This window comes from Mixophyes fleayi, chromosome 2 (genome assembly GCF_038048845.1).
Source record: "Mixophyes fleayi isolate aMixFle1 chromosome 2, aMixFle1.hap1, whole genome shotgun sequence".
Taxonomy (NCBI): domain Eukaryota; kingdom Metazoa; phylum Chordata; class Amphibia; order Anura; family Limnodynastidae; genus Mixophyes; species Mixophyes fleayi.
In genome coordinates this window covers 236,578,335-236,591,348 of record NC_134403.1, presented here as the reverse complement: position 1 = coordinate 236,591,348, position 13,014 = coordinate 236,578,335, and the positions used below count along the sequence as shown (strand labels likewise).

At 36.7% G+C, this 13,014-nt stretch overlaps 1 protein-coding gene across 3 annotated transcripts; it reads right to left on the bottom strand.

Moving 5' to 3' along the window:
- Positions 1-4,611: 4,611 nt before the first annotated feature.
- On the bottom strand, positions 4,612-12,723 carry ELF3 (E74 like ETS transcription factor 3). Of its 3 annotated transcripts, none has more exons than XM_075195659.1 (10): positions 12,623-12,723; positions 11,203-11,373; positions 10,654-10,884; positions 10,320-10,394; positions 10,151-10,231; positions 9,327-9,413; positions 9,171-9,236; positions 8,691-8,807; positions 8,185-8,380; positions 4,612-5,914 (listed from the first exon to the last, which is right to left on the bottom strand). In XM_075195659.1, exons 2-10 carry the CDS (start codon positions 11,363-11,365, stop codon positions 5,800-5,802), a joined length of 1,131 nt encoding a protein of 376 aa, XP_075051760.1. In that variant the 5' UTR covers positions 11,366-11,373; positions 12,623-12,723; the 3' UTR covers positions 4,612-5,799. The 3 variants fall into 3 exon arrangements, with proteins under 3 accessions (XP_075051760.1, XP_075051758.1, XP_075051759.1); XM_075195657.1 differs by lacking the exon at positions 12,623-12,723 and adding an exon at positions 11,632-11,803; XM_075195658.1 differs by lacking the exon at positions 12,623-12,723 and adding an exon at positions 11,632-11,803 and having other exon boundaries at positions 10,654-10,881.
- Positions 12,724-13,014: the final 291 nt, after the last annotated feature.

Sequence of the window (13,014 nt, the reverse complement as noted above, 5' to 3'; positions counted from 1 at the left end):
AGTAACTGGGCTCAAAAATGCTATTCTGCCCACTGTACACTTAACCACAGATATGTGGACAAGTGGAAATGGGCAAACCAAAGACAATATGACTGTGACAGCCTACTGGGATGGTCATTCGCCTTCACCAGCAGGAACAGCAGCAGCATGTACACCACTACATAACATTGTCACAGGCAGGCTACTCTTTGTATCACCGGCTTCACTAACAGGCATATAGCTGATAATTTGTTACGAAAACTAAGGGATGTTATTGGTACATGGCTTATACCACTACCACTTGGACTCTCCACAGGATATGCTATTTCTGATTACGCCAACAATATTGTGCGAGCATTACAGCTGGGTGAATTCCATCACATTCCCTGTTTTGCTCACACAATAAACTTGGTTGTGCAGAGCTTCCTAAGAAATAACCGTGAGGTGCAGGAGATGCTTACGGTGGCCCATAAAATTTCGGGACATTTCCAGCATTCTGCCACAGCATGTAGGAGATTGCAGCAGCTCCAAGAACAATTTAACTTGCCCTGCCACCAACTTAAGCAAGAGTTGTTAACAAGGTGGAATTCCACCCTGTACATGCTTCAGAGGATGGAGGAGCAGCGCAAAGCCATCCAAGCGTATTGCACAAGCCATGACATTGGGAAAGGAGGGGGTATGTATTTCACTCTTGCACAATGGGGAATCCTTTCAGTGCTGTGCAAGGTGCTGAAACCATTTGAAGTTGTGACGTGTGAAGTGAGTTCATACTCTGCTAGCTTGAGCCAAGTCATTCCCTTAATTCGACTATTGGAAAAGCAGCTTGACAAATTGAAGGAGGAGATGAAAGAAAGCAATTCCTCAAAGTATGTTGGCCTTGTACATCAAGTACTTAATTCACTTCCCAGTGATCCAAGAGTTATTAAAATCTTGAACTCGGATCACTACGTTTTGGCGACTGTGCTTGTTCCTAGGTTTAAGACCTACATTGATTCTTTGCTTCAAAATGACCGAGATGTGAACATTTGCAAGGAGCTATTGGTCAGCAAGTTGACCGCTGAACTGGGCCCTGGCTTGATGACGTCTCCTCCTTCAGTTTCTCGGGCAGCTGCTGCTCGGAAAAAAGTGCACTTTCCAAAGGGAAGCAGGGATGATGCAGGGGACAGACCACAACAGTTTGACATCTGGACTGGTTTGAAAGATTTTACCAAAAAATGTGTGACCTTGCCCATAACTCCATCCAATCCTACTATTAACATGCAAAGGATGGTGGAGGATTATTTTCAAGAGTTAATTGATATTGAAATGTCAGACAGTCCCTTTCCATACTGGGAAGAAAAATAAGCCATTTGGAAACCCATGTACAAACTTGGGTACCTAAGCTGCCCACCCTCCAGTGTGTACTTTGAAAGTGTAATCAGCACAGCCGGGAACCTTGTCAGTGATCGACGTAGGAGGTTACTTCCGAAAAATGTGGAAAAGATGATGTTCATCAAAATGAACTACAACTTCCACGAGGAAGGACTTTACCGTCAAATACATTCAAGTACTGACAGTTCTCTAATGGCGGATTCCAGCGGAGATGAATTAATAGTTTGTGATGATGATGTACACACTGATGAGAGTGAGGATGATGCTGAAGTTGATGACGACAACATCTTTTTAAAATGTTCACTATAAGTGTAGTGTGTAATCTAGAGCCAAACAGAAAAGATGCTTTGACCATTTCGATTGATCGTCCAGTCTTTGCAGGCTGTTTTTTTTCTATTTAACTATAAGTGTAGGGTGTAATACACAGACAGACACCAAACTGCCTTTTTTGCTATGGATTTCAATGGCTCTTTTTTGACCGTTATCTGCCACCCTGGATTGGTGTGTGTAGCTGTAGAATTAAGGAGGGCCTAGCAGGGATTAAACAGTATTTTTCATTATTTGCACTAATAAGGTTTGGGAATAGTATATACCCAAACAGAACATCCGCTTTGGGCATTTCTATTTTATTGTACAGTCTTTGCAGGCTGCTTCTTCTTCTATTTCAATTTTAATCTATGGGAATCATCTAGACCTAAACAGAACATCTGCTTTGGCCATTTCTATTTATAAAATAGTCTTTGTAGGCTGCTTCTTTTTTTATTAACTATGAGTGTAGGGTGTAATAGACACCCAAAGAAGATGGCTTCATTGCCAATAGTCAAACATGGAGAGGAAGACAAGCAGGCTTGTCTGTAGATTTTGTAGGCAAGTGTTACATTACAATGAATAAATAAGACACATAGGGGGAGACGGAGAAGAGGGAGACAGAAAATGAATCCTCTTCCTCTTACTCAGGACTGTCAATGGTGTAATAGTCTCTTATTAGGCTGTAGATCAGCCTGCGACAGTCCTGGATGGCCATCTTCTCCCTTTTCAAGATGAGGCGATTCCTGGCAAGTCAAATAGTGTCCTTAAAGCATTTCATTAGGCTCCAGGCCTCCTGGATTGCCCCAATGGTGTGGGTCCCAGGAAATAATCCATAAAATACTAAATAGTATGAAAGGCAAGTTTTGGACACACTGTCCTTATGTTCATGTCCAAGGCATCCAACAGGGCCTGTGCAGTGGGGAAGTCCCCAATAAAATGCTGTGCTGTTTCCCTTCTGGTGATGCAGAAGGGGCAGTGGACATATTGGCACAGGTTCCGGGAGTGCATGAATATCCTGAGAGGCAGACATCCCTGGATAGCCATCCATGCAATGTCTTTGTGTGTAGTAGTCAGCCTCTTAGAGGCCACATTCTCCCACAAGTGTTTTGCTGTGTTTGTAATCAGCACTTTACATAATAGGTACCTAACTAGATTATAAGTTTGTGGGAATTGGGGCTGTTTTGAAGCTCACTGATGAACTGGCTTTTTGCTATGAATTTCAATGGCTCTTAGTGCATTGTCTGGCACTCTGGATTGGTGTGTGTCTGATAAAGCACACATCCCGGGGGGGTCAGCGCTCGCTGACATTTATTAGCTGTAGAATTACCTCACTTATCCAAGAAATAGGTGGAGCACTAAATTATGTTATTTTAGCCCAAAAAAAATTTAATTTTTTTAACAAATTGCAAAACAAAACCGAAACCAAAACACGCAAGGGCGGTTTTGCCAAAACCAAAGCCAAAATACGAAGGTTATCCAGATCAAAAACCGAAACACAGGGGTCAGTGAGCATCTCTATTGACCGTATCACTTTTGAGTGCCTGAAGGCTGGTGCAAATTCACAATGATGAAGACACTGTGTATTTGCACTAACTAGCTGCTTTTGGTTGGCTGATTGTGGATTCCGGAAGCCCGTAGTGCTTTTTTTCATTGATCGTGGTGTCATTTGGTGTCTCATGGACATTTCTGAGACAGAATATTATAATTTGTCTATGGATGGTTCATTTGATGAGAATAATAATAATAATAAATGATATTTCTCACTATGAGAGAAACGTTCCTACACCTTAGCAGAAGAGAATTTAAGGAGGAGCTAATATATTAGGAATGCCCCGTTTGTAGGTAATATTATTTGGGAAGTTGATGATTTATAAAAAAGACAAAAACAAACTATAGTTAATTTATTTTTTTTGTTCTATGTATGTCTGTTTGTGTGTACTAAAGTTCTGATGATGTGTTTGAGATTTACTGGGATATTCATTTTAAAAATACTTATTTTTTTTACTGTTTAATCACGGGGAAAAAATGACTTATTAAGTTTAAATCCAAACTGACTTCCTTTCAGTCTGCATTTTATACTATTTTTTATAAAAAAATAAATGGTTAAATTCAATTACTATCATTTTTTTCAGAGCATAGGTAACAATGCCAAAAATTAGATTGGCCAGTGCTTCTTGCAATTAATTTCAATAGGACAAGCAAAGCTGAAGGTGATATCACAACCTCATACTGCTTCCCTGTTCAGGAATTTATGTTCAGTCTTAAATAGTAAATAAATACATAAAATAATAAATACAAAATAGATGCCGGAAACATGTTCATTAAAAAAGTTAAATGTAGGACAGCCAGAATATTTGTAAAAAAGGCTATTACTTCTAGCGTCTTTACAGGTATTGAAAATAGATTGGATACCTTTTTTAAAAAAATGGTATCTCCAACTTTGATTATACATACACTAGGATTTTGTTTTTCCTTCTTCAGGATCAACACAGCTAATCCAGATGGTTTGAACTTGATAGACTTTTGTCTTGTTGCAACCTTGCTAACTATGTAATCACCAGTGGCGGATCCAGGGGATGGGCGATCGGGGCGATCGCCCCCCCTAGCAGGGGCTGGCTGCCGGCGGCTGCACACTATGTGCAGATCCGTTCAGCAGAGAGAGTTAGGGAGAGAGTCCTGCCCAACTGCTCTGATTGACACAATCAGAGCAGTTGGGCAGGACTCTCTCCCTTACTCTGCTGAACGTATCTGCACATAGTGTGCAGCCGTCAGCAGCCTTAGGTGTCAAAAAGGGGGCGGGGCTAAATCGCCCCCCCCCCCTGAATCGCCCCCGGTACAATTAACTTCTGGATCCGCCCCTGGTAATCACGTAACTATCCTGTGAGTATACCTTATTTTTTGTTTGTTTCTATGACCAATGATCAAATCTCAATAAAGTTTTCATGTACCATGTACACATGCAATAGCTCTTTATTTTGACTAATATATATTACATCATAATATACACAAACATATTTGCTTATAAAAAATGTAAAATATTTACATGACAAAATATTAACATTTGCCAGCCCAGCTGAAAAATCAGGTATGTAAAACAAACAAACATTGAAATAGTGAATTAGTCAGTATGATAAGTGCTTCGAAAAAGTCAAAATTATTTTGAAAATAAAAGTAATTTTTATAGAAAATGTACATATTGTCTACACGAATAGCGCTAATATAACTGATATCCAAACAGTAATACTTTTATTAAGGCTGTATATTATTGAAACTGGGGATGTCCAAAAACATTTTTTATTAAGCAAGAATATTGTTTTTGTCTGGAAAATGTAAACCATTTCCATTTCATATGCTAGAGCATAGAAACATATGTTAGGGTGAGTACAGCATATTAACTTGTGAAAGGAAGCTTGTGAAAACAAGTTAATAAAATAAGATTAAATAGTTTCTGAATATTTCTTTTTAGAGGCAGGAGTTGTGTTTGTATTTGAAGGAAATTAAAGATCTGTTTATTATGACAATATATGAGAAAATTACTAGATCAGTTGGTAGCAAGTGACAAAATTGTAAGATTTTAACAACTAATGAGATCACAGTTAACATATTTGGACAAAATATACAATAAAAGATTGCACATTTTTAAGATCTTCTAAAAAGCTAATTTTATAGACATCCCTGCTGAACCAAAAGGTTTGTCTTCTTCTATAGCAGATAATGTATGAAGATAAAGTGTCCATTGGATGTTAACCAGTTACAGTCCATCACTGTTGAATACCTTTGAAATAAACGTAAAGGTACCAAAGTAGACTGACATGTCTCTCTGTATGTGAAATGTTAGGGTATGGTGCTATATACCTTATAACATACCTCACTTTGTGCTTAAATATTATTTTGTTCTTTTAGACTTGTGGTATCACATTATTTTTCTACTCTAAATACAGTAATCTATTTACAACAGAATAAAATATAACAATTATGAAAGTAAAAGTGGTTTACAATAACCTACTGAAGCTAAAATATCAGCTTAAGTAATTGGCACCGTAATAATGGTGCTACATCAATGTCCTTAAAAAAAAGGCCTGAATCTGACGTATATATGCACAGTGTAGTATTATCCACACAGTCTCTGTCATTCTGCTCTTAACATCCAAAGGACACTTTATCTTCCAGCCTCCAACCACTGGAGTTTTTCCCGAATTTATATACCAGCCTACGGCCATCTACACGCTCAAGGATTTCTCGTTTGTAGTAATATCTGTGAAGATAAAAATAGTCAGACTTTACATTTCTCCTTATAAAAATGTCAAAGATAAAAAGTTTAATTTTTAATTATTAACTATTAATTATTTAATTATAATTATTAACTTAAAATAAAAATTACTGTAATTCAACGCAAATACATTTATAAAAATATTTGCACCAATAGTTTTGTAAACATTAGCAATATGATAATAAATATCTTTGTGTATTCTAATCTAATGTCATCTACAAGTATTATTCACTTATGGATTTTGGAGTGTATGCAATTAGCTTCTGTTGAACAGTTATTCCTATATGTTATGCACATTTTAAGTGACCCAGTGACCTCCCTCCAAAACCCAGATGTCAAAATATAAACTAATCTTACTATGAGTTGGCTTGCCAAATGTTCTATAAAAATATAAATTCAATGGTGCTTACTAGGAGTGTTTTAATTTTCTTTTTAAAAATACTGATCACAGGGGCAAACATATGAATTTTAAGGGAGGGGGGGTCTCAATGGCTGAATTCGGAACAATGCAAAAGAAAAAACAAACCCATCGATAACACTACCATGATGACACCAGACCTGTCGAACCTATATATATTATATATTTAAATAAATGTATGTGTGTATGTGTGTGTATATATATATATATATATATATATATATACACACACACACACGTATATATATATATATATATATATATACACACACACACATAATTATATATATATATATATATATATATATATATATATATATATACACACAGTATTAAACAAGAAATGTACCTCTCAAATAACATAAGGACAAGGCTTCAGGAATAACTTTAATAGTGATTAATAAAATAGAGACTTTTTGCTGCAGTTTCAACTGGGAAACAAGTTTGAGCTGGAATTGATTAGCTGACCAAACAATGTCTCTGTGTGTCTCAGCTTTATTTTAATTTTCATCCTATGGCACTTATTTCCTATGTATATTTCCTGTTATCTATGCTAATAATTAACTTTAAATTAAAATACATTGAATAGCATATATTCAATTAATGTATTATATTACAAAGGCAGACTGGCTAAAGTGTGATTCACCTAGTAAAAATTAAACACAGCCAGTCCTAGACGTTCCATCTGAGAGAGGCTGCAGCAGCTCCATTTCGGCCATCTTACAATGGATTGCAGCTGCGTTTTGAGAAATTTGGAGAAGCGTCTGCGGTGCTGCTGTACAGGGCCCGCAGCAGGCATGTTACATGCCTAACATTTTGCCCCACCATCGTTCATGGAGGGGTAGAGGGGGGATTTCCAGACAACTGGAAACCTCACCTGAGTGCGCACTCGCAGTAGGAACAAAAATACTGTTAATCATCTGAAGGGTTCACTACAGCTTAGTTTCCTGGGTGTGCTTTGTCTCTTTAATTGTATTACTACAACCACATCATTAAAACACCATGATACAAAAATAACTAATTATAAGAAAGCCTTTCTTTCTTGCGTTAATTGAATTTGTCATTTTGCATGATCTCATTGTCTATGGTTTACTTGGTCTCCAGTTAAATCATCAGTAGTTGTTATATAGCACTGTCAATACAATCATTTTAGTTTGTAGTTTGATCTCTTAGTTATTAGAAGCTTATATTACAAAAAGCTGTCCTATAGTGAAACATTTAGCCCAAGGCATGAGCCATTGTTCCTATCTGAAATTCCCCACACTCATGTCTCACTGCTGTATTTCATCCAACATGTCGCAAGACTGATATTCCGCTTTTGACACTCCACATTTGCCATCCACTCTGCTAATACCTTCACTGTATCCTCCACAATTCAATTCAAACTACTCACACTCACCTGCAAAGCCCTTAACAACATCACTTGTCTCTGACAACCACCTCTCACTCTCGCCTCCTGCTTACGGAACTCACTGCTATGCCTGATCATACTCTCCTACAGCCTTCAAATTTTTAAATGTATTGTGGAAGCCCATCTCTGTATTAGAGCTCACCCTTTTCCCAACTATACTACTCACACAGGCATGCACTCACAACTGTCCAAATTCCCATGCTGAGCCACACTCCTGTTGTCTCAGCTGTTCCATTTCCCCATTAGATTATAAACTCTCTCATGAGTTGGGTGTTCCCTCTCCATTTTTTCATGTTTCCCATTCTTTTTTTCTACCTTGTATGTACCTGTTTTATGTATGCCCCATTTTCCCCAGTGTCCAGTGCTGCAGATCGCTGTGGCGCCTTTAAAATCTATGATAATATTAATTATATTAGTGCCACCAACCTCATGGCTCGGCTTAATTTCTCATATGTCATACTGGAATTTTTCTTTTTTTGACCCCACAGCTGGGCCACTGCCTCTGAACGAAGAAATTTGAAAACCCCTTCAGATCTGTCCTCCCACTTTAAGAGACCCTCGTTCAAATCTGGTTGCAGTAATATATCTCTAATGAACTCCCAAAGATGTGTTCCACGTGCAGCTGGGAAAGAGGTAAAGAAAATTGATTATAAGATTGCTTTATGAAACACGAGCTTTAAAAAAAATTCACAAATATACATGAAAAAATGTCAATCTTTTTAGAATTAAAGTTAATTGAGATTAGACTTTCAAGATGAGACTTCCAGTCTGTACGTTTAAACAAAGTTACTACAGGAATGCATTCATAGTCTAAAATGGCTGATAGCAGATAACAATAGCATATGCGTCCAACTGCTCTACATAGCAAATGCACATACAATATGAACCATACAGTTTTATCAGGGTATTGGAACTCTATATATTGTACTCACAGTGCTTGCTTTTCTTTGTTCCCAAGATGTCTTTGCTATCAGAGTTCAGTTTCCGAGGTCGGCCTCTCCTTCGTTTACTGGGATTTCCATCAATTTTGTTATAATTTGAGAAATCATCTTAAGAGCAAAACCAGATACTCACATATTAATAAAGATAACAAGAAATCTGAGAAACACTGCAAACTAGAATTACCTTCTAAATGTTCGGTGTACATCGACATCCTATTGTAAATATGCTGAAATATTAGACTATTATTATTTTATTCTAAAAACCTTTTTTAACATGATGCCCTAGGACTAAATACATATTGTAATTATTACTTGAAGACAAAATATCAAAATAAATTCTAAAATTAAACAGAATATATTTTATCTTTAATTTAATTGTAATTGATGTAATGTATAATTTACAGTCTCTTCATTGTCCATTCTAGTCTTTCATGGTATGTCAGTGTTATTTAGAATTTAGAAGTAACTGACCTGTATCCAAATGACTTTTGACCTCTGTGTCAGAATCTGCCATTTGTGGGCTATATGGCACTGTTCCTAATATCAAGAAACGCAGGAGGTGAGTGACCAGAAATGCTCCCAAACCCCCCAGCCAAAAAAAATTACTGCCCACACTTCATTACTAACCAGATCCACATGATTCAGAGCTGGCCGGTGATATTGGGTCAGAGTAATACCCTGGGTCCATTGTCTTCTCACCGCACAAATCAAAGTCTGAAATTAAAAGTAAAGCGATCAATTCTGATTTTATAACTTAGGGTAATACTGATGTGGCTTAATATGCATCCAAACATTAACCTCTATATAGCCACATGTATTTACAGCCATATGCTGAGGTGTACGCATTACAAGATGCATCCAACTCTATTCCAGTCACATATGCACCTGGTTTACATATACCTGCATATATATACACACAACCAGGACAACAAACGTATGTCAACATTTGTTTTAAGAGTAAATAAAACCCCTCTATACATCAGCAGATACGAAGATATGAATAAGAGTATAAAAGAAATGTTTTAATATACACCCACAAAATCATATATGCACTATGAATGAAGATAGCACCTATATGCTTCAAAGGTGAATTTGGCAGTCATCCAATCAGAAGAGGCTAGTTAGTGCTGGTAACCCTCAACATTAGTGCGTATTTGCACCAGCTCTCAGGCACCTGCAATTGATAGGACTACTGACAGGCCTGTATGCATCTCTGTGTGTAAGACTGCATCTGTTCACAACTATGCAAACTTGTACTTGTGTACTTTTCCTATGTTAGATTCTAGCATCAGTCCCTTTCTGTCTTTCTGTTATTTTTTTCACCACCTCTGATCATGCTTGACATACTCACACCTTTTTAAACATTTATTTTTAACTACATGTGATACATCATAACCTTATGGTCTATTTGGCCCCCTCTACTATACAGTGCTAATTGCTTGCTCCCATACCTATTTCTTTCTTGACTCCAAGGTGCAAATTGTCTTCATTCTTGAGGAAGTCATAGATCAGATCCCATTCAGAAGGACCTTCTGGAATAATACAAAAAATAGTCACAACAGTTGAGGAGAGAGAACTATCTGACAAAAAGAGGTGACAATGAGGTCAAGTATAACTAACCTTCTGAAAGGTGAAACTTTAACTCATAACCGCATATTCCAGAATCAAACAAGTTTGATGGCAGAGGAGTATGCCCTGTGAGGACATATTGTAGAATTACAGTGAACTATATAACAATAACTAACTAAAGAACCAAACTTGAAAAACTACTGTATCATGCTCAGTGAAATGTCCAGAATTCACTAATTCACAGTTGAATACACACTTTATATACAAATTACATTCACCCTCTATGATAAATAAATAGATAGATAGGACAAGCAATACAATATATTTCTAATAAAAGATATTAATAACATAATGTACTACTTAATGAGCATGGCATAATACTCACAGTCTTTCAGTTGACACAGGTGGTCATAAAGCTTGTCCCCAAGGCTTCCAAACATTGTCCTCATGTCTTCTCTGCTGAGTTGGCAAATGTGTTTTCCATCCATTTCACATTGGGTCAGGTCCATACGGGTGGCATCCCACTTGTTCTTCTCTACATTATAACTGATCCAGTCTAATACTTGCTGCTGGGACCACATGGCTGGCAAGTCCTGGGCCCAACCACATGGTTCTGCTTCAGAAAATAAGGTACTATTAAGGTTAAGAATATAAATGTGGCACAATTTATATTCTTATATATGTGCGGTCGTCATATTTACACTTTCTCTTTTTATCACCCTTTCGTCTCTCTCCCCCTCTTTCTTTCACCCTCTCTTTCTCTCTCCACTCACCCTTTGAAACATCCTTACTTTTCTCTCTGTCTCTAGCTTATCTTTTTTAAAAGTTCTATATTTTCGTGTAAAACAGTAGTTTCAGGTGTGCTGAATATATTTTTCTTTTCCAAGTTTGAACATGTCTTTGCTAACTTCGCTTCTATATAGCTCTTAGTTACCTGTAAGTTCACTACATGTCTCTGGAGTAGCAAAGGTAAGTAACTTGTCATCTTCATGGCTTGCCAAATTTCCTCCAGACACTTGCTGTGTTTGGACCAATGGATATAAGGTTGATATATAATTGTTAAAGATGCTGCTGATCTCACAGTTTCCTCCTGCCATTGTAGGCACTAAAAAAACCACAATAAATATAATTCTGAACCAAAATAATAATCATAGAAAACTTGCACCAGACTAAACTAAGAAACTTTTTAAACAATGTTGCATTTAATATGAAGGGGTAAATCGGGCATAGAATTAGTCTTAAAAATACATTTTTACATAACTTTAAAGCAATAACTAATGCAAAAAATATATAATGAGAAAAACACATACACATATTATCACAAAATCGAGTAACCCAGGTTATGGGACAGTTGTTACTGTACCTGTGCAGATTTCCAGAAAAATGAGTAACCCAGAGCACAATTTATGAGACGAAACTAAGAATATGAAACTAAACCTATGCTTATATACACCCTTCCCATGTAATGTGACTCCACCTGAGCAATACAGACGAAAGAATGGGACTTTCCCCAGGTGCATGATGCCAGTTCAGAGGCCGCACAGAAATTTGCATAGCAAACGTTATCCAAGCCTTGCTGGGAAAATGGGGACAGGTGGTTTAATCATTGCCAGAGGCAACAGATGTCTAAACACTGTAATGTTTGCTACAGTAACTCATGTCCAACAACCACTATTATATATATATATATTTACAATCTTACTAATGTTACTTTTCACTTACTTATTTTTTGTTTAAAATAACAGCAGTGTCCTCATTTTTTTAATTAACAAGAAATGTGTTGATTTAGTTACATAAAAATTACAAAATTAATAACGAATGGTCAAACATGGCACATATAAAAAGGGAAAATTGCATCCTGGTGGTAATCAAGACGTTTTTACTTTTATTTTATTTTAACATGCAATTATTACTAATAATAATAGGAAAAAATAACAAGATTATGTGGGATAACCGATTTCCACAGAGTAAATCTTGAGATGCAACTAGTAACAGAGACCACCGCAGGATGGCCATGTAAAAGGGTATGAAGTAAATCACAATGACATGAGAGAATGGGATACTACTTCTAGAACGGTTCTAAGAAGCCAAATCAGGGTGAGCTAGATGCAACAGCAAACCTCATTTTTGCATGTAAAGCAATATCTTAAATAGCATTTTTAAGTTGTAAACAATTCCAACTGTTTTTGTAAATCACACTCCAGAGTAAACTGTCTTTTGAAATACAAAAAAATATGTATTTAGAACAAACATCCTCTACAGATATAGTAATGTAAATAGAATGAGGAAAAAATGAGAGAAAAATATGATCTCAAGTTCTAAAAACTCAGGTTATGGGGCAATTGTTACTGTACCTGCACAGATTTCCAGAAACCTGACTAATCCACAAAATAATTTTGAGCGATAAAGAGACTGAAACTAAACCTATGCTTATATACACCCTTCCATTGTCACCTGACTCTACCTGAGCTATACAGACTAAAGAATGGGATTTTCCCAGGTGTGTTGTGCCAGTTCAGAGGCTGCAGAGAAATTTGCATAGCAAACATTATCTAAGCCTTGTTGGGGAAAAAAGGAAAGGTGGCTTAATCATTGCCACAGGCAACATATGTCTAAACACTGTAATATTAGTTACAGTAATTCATTTCCAACAACCACTCACACTAATGTTATTTCTTTTCAACGGCAGTTACCTATATTTTTTTTTCATTCAGCAAAAATATTTGTCAATGAAGTAGGGCATAAT